The 2,977-nt window shown below is 19.9% G+C and overlaps 1 protein-coding gene across 3 annotated transcripts in view; it reads right to left on the reverse strand.

The window, feature by feature from the left end:
- The window catches only part of LOC102673573 (S phase cyclin A-associated protein in the endoplasmic reticulum), a 43,622-nt gene that overhangs the window by 1,203 nt on the left and 39,442 nt on the right, over positions 1 to 2,977 (reverse strand). For all 3 annotated transcript variants that reach the window (XM_031514144.1, XM_031514143.1, XM_006623517.2), the window contains exon 14: positions 1,675 to 1,681. In XM_031514144.1, the coding sequence (XP_031370004.1) occupies positions 1,675 to 1,681 (7 nt within the window). The remainder of the gene's footprint in view (positions 1 to 1,674; positions 1,682 to 2,977) is intronic.

A 2,977-nucleotide genomic window follows, 5' to 3' on the forward strand; every position in this document is an offset into this window, starting at 1 on the left:
CAACTGAAATATATTTTAATAAAGCAATGTTTCACATTTTTTATATTTATCTTTTACCAGTTTTTTACGAAAAAAAATGAATTTTATTTTAAAAACAAATTATATATATATTTAATTCTAATAATTTTAAATAGATTTAAATAGATAATAAAATTCTTGTTAACAATATTAAAAATTGAATAATAGATATTTGACAACCAACATTCTATTAGATTATTCACTTACTATAAATTTTAAAATTTTTAAAAATTTCATTTTTTATAAATATATAATAAAATATTTTTTAATAAAATATCATAATAAAAAAACTAAAAAAGAAATTGATTTTAAATTAATTATCTCCATTATGGAATTTTTTTAAAAGTTTATTGAAAGATTTATTTTTTATGCAAAATACCCATATGAAAAAACTAGCAAATAAGTCATTAAGGAACAAAAATGTTAATTAAAATAATTTAAGCGAATACCGAACTCATTAATTCTCTTAAATATCGTGAGAAACGATACATCTATAATCCAGGTGTCGGAAACAAGCTAGTTCGAGGAACAAGAAAATGTGCAGTACATCTGCGGTTCAACAAGTGTCAACATGCACCATCAAGTTTCTGCACCTGTGGAAAGGTTTCGTGCAGGAAATACCCACATTACAGAAATTTTTATTTTCTCATCTATTATCCCCATTGCAATGCTTCAACGATTCTTCAAATACGCATTTCAATTAAAAAAATTCAGTTAATTAAGAATCATTCGAAATTTTATTATAAAAACGTTATTATTTCAAAATGTTTAAGAGAAATTGAATAAATATATTTGTATTTTAAAACCAAAGTTTATAAATTTCTCTTTAAAAATGATATTCACATTTATTATCTAAAATTTTTTCAATAATTATAAAATTTTATTTTAATTTTAAAACATATTTATATCAATTTATATTAATTTAAAATTTTTATTTTATATTATAAAAAAAGAAAAACACATTTTGATAAATTTTTCTTAGTGTATTATTTTACATTTATTTTAAGATCATTGTTGTGGCATAAAATTGCTTATAATATTTACGATTATCATGTATCTCATATATTTTTATCATTTGCTTCTCAATTAATTATATTCATACTATTTTTAATATTTTTTTTTTAATAAATTAAAAACTAAATTTTCAAAGTTATTTTAAATCGCTGTTACTAAAATATAATTATTGTCTAAATTATTCCTTCTATTCCTATCGACGATGCATTTTTCCTTGATATTTTAAAAAGATAACTAAAAATAAAGGAAGATTTTGTAAATGGAACAATTAGGCTGATGATAGACAAAACCTGTTGTGACAAAACAACTGAAGAGCATTTTGTATTGGATCTAATCTTTCCTGTCCATTTCTTTTCTATATCTTCCAACATAGATTGAATACCTCAGTGATTAGGGAGAATTTGATATCTCAAAAAATGGGATCCAATGTTCGCGCGGAAAAAAAGGACGTCGTGACGTTCTGAAAGGCGCCAGACCGTCAGATATTTTCACATACTTAGACTGTTTTGTGACTGGAAATATCTCGATACAAGAACCGTTTATCGTTAATTTCTCATATCTTTTTTCTCATAGAATTTTTGTTATTTTAGTATTCTTAAAAATGTTTCATTAAGAATTAATTTATATATTAATTTGTTTTAAGTATTAATACATAATAAATAATTGAAAAATTGAATGTAAGAAGCAATTTCATTTTTTATTGAAATTTATTGAAATTTTATTATGTTTAAAAAAAAAAAATTCACATTATCATGTTCAAGATTCATGATATATTTCTAATAATTTCCTTCTATAATTTCTTTTCTTTATTCTTAATTTCTTTATGGAAACGGAATTATCTGGATATATTTATTGTAATTTTGATATAAGGAAACAAAATTTCAAAATATAATGATACTTATTATAAAAATATATCAGAATAATCAACAGAAGATGAAGATATAATTAAATAAGTAACAACACAGCAATAGACATAAACTTTCATGCTTTTTTAAAATATTTCTATAATAATAACTATGATTATAATTATTAATTATATTCATATTTATAATATTTATGTATTCAAAATAATTTTATATTTATATTTATACATATATTAAATAAAACTATAAGAAACATTAAATTAAAATTTAATGCAAAAACCAAGTAATTTCAAAAGTTATTTATTGTTATGTAAATAAAAAAAAATCTTGTTATAAAATAGAATGCATTTATCAAAGAAATTGCAATTAATAAGAAAAAATATTTTATATCATTTTTCAATTTTTCAAATAATTTTTTTAATTTTTGTAAGATTAGTAAAAATAGAGGTGTCTAGTTCTTGCATTTAACCTTTCAATTCATTTGTTCATATAAAATGTGAATTAACACGACAATACGATAAGATCCAATTACCTCTTGATATTTAGTTACATATTTTACTACCTTAAATTCATAAATATTTAAATAATAATAATATATAATTATAGATATTCAAATAGTTTATTGAACAATATTGAAATTATATATGTTTATCAAATATTCACAATACATTTTGGTAATAATATAAACTGATACTGAAACATAATTATATTAATAAATATATATTAATAAATTATACTGACTACAAGAATATTCGGAAGAATTTAGAAAAGACGATTGAATGAGATATCATGAACAATAATCTTATGAATGAAAAAAAAGCATCGATATTGATAATCCTCAATGAGTTCTATTTCGAAATAAATATTTTTAATTTTAAAATTAAACTTCAAAAATTTAAACTTTATAAAAAAAACATATTTTTAATTTTCAGAATATTTTATGATATTACCAGCACTTATGTATTTAAGAATTATACTACAAAACAAATTAAATTTATAAATCATTTCTAAAAAAATAAAAAAAAAAANAGACTTCAAGAATTCGACGAAAAGACCATTTTGAAATAACATGAAAATAGGAT

The sequence above is a fragment of the Apis dorsata genome, unplaced genomic scaffold (genome assembly GCF_000469605.1).
Source record: "Apis dorsata unplaced genomic scaffold, Apis dorsata 1.3 scaffold_898, whole genome shotgun sequence".
NCBI classification, from domain to species: Eukaryota; Metazoa; Arthropoda; class Insecta; order Hymenoptera; family Apidae; genus Apis; species Apis dorsata.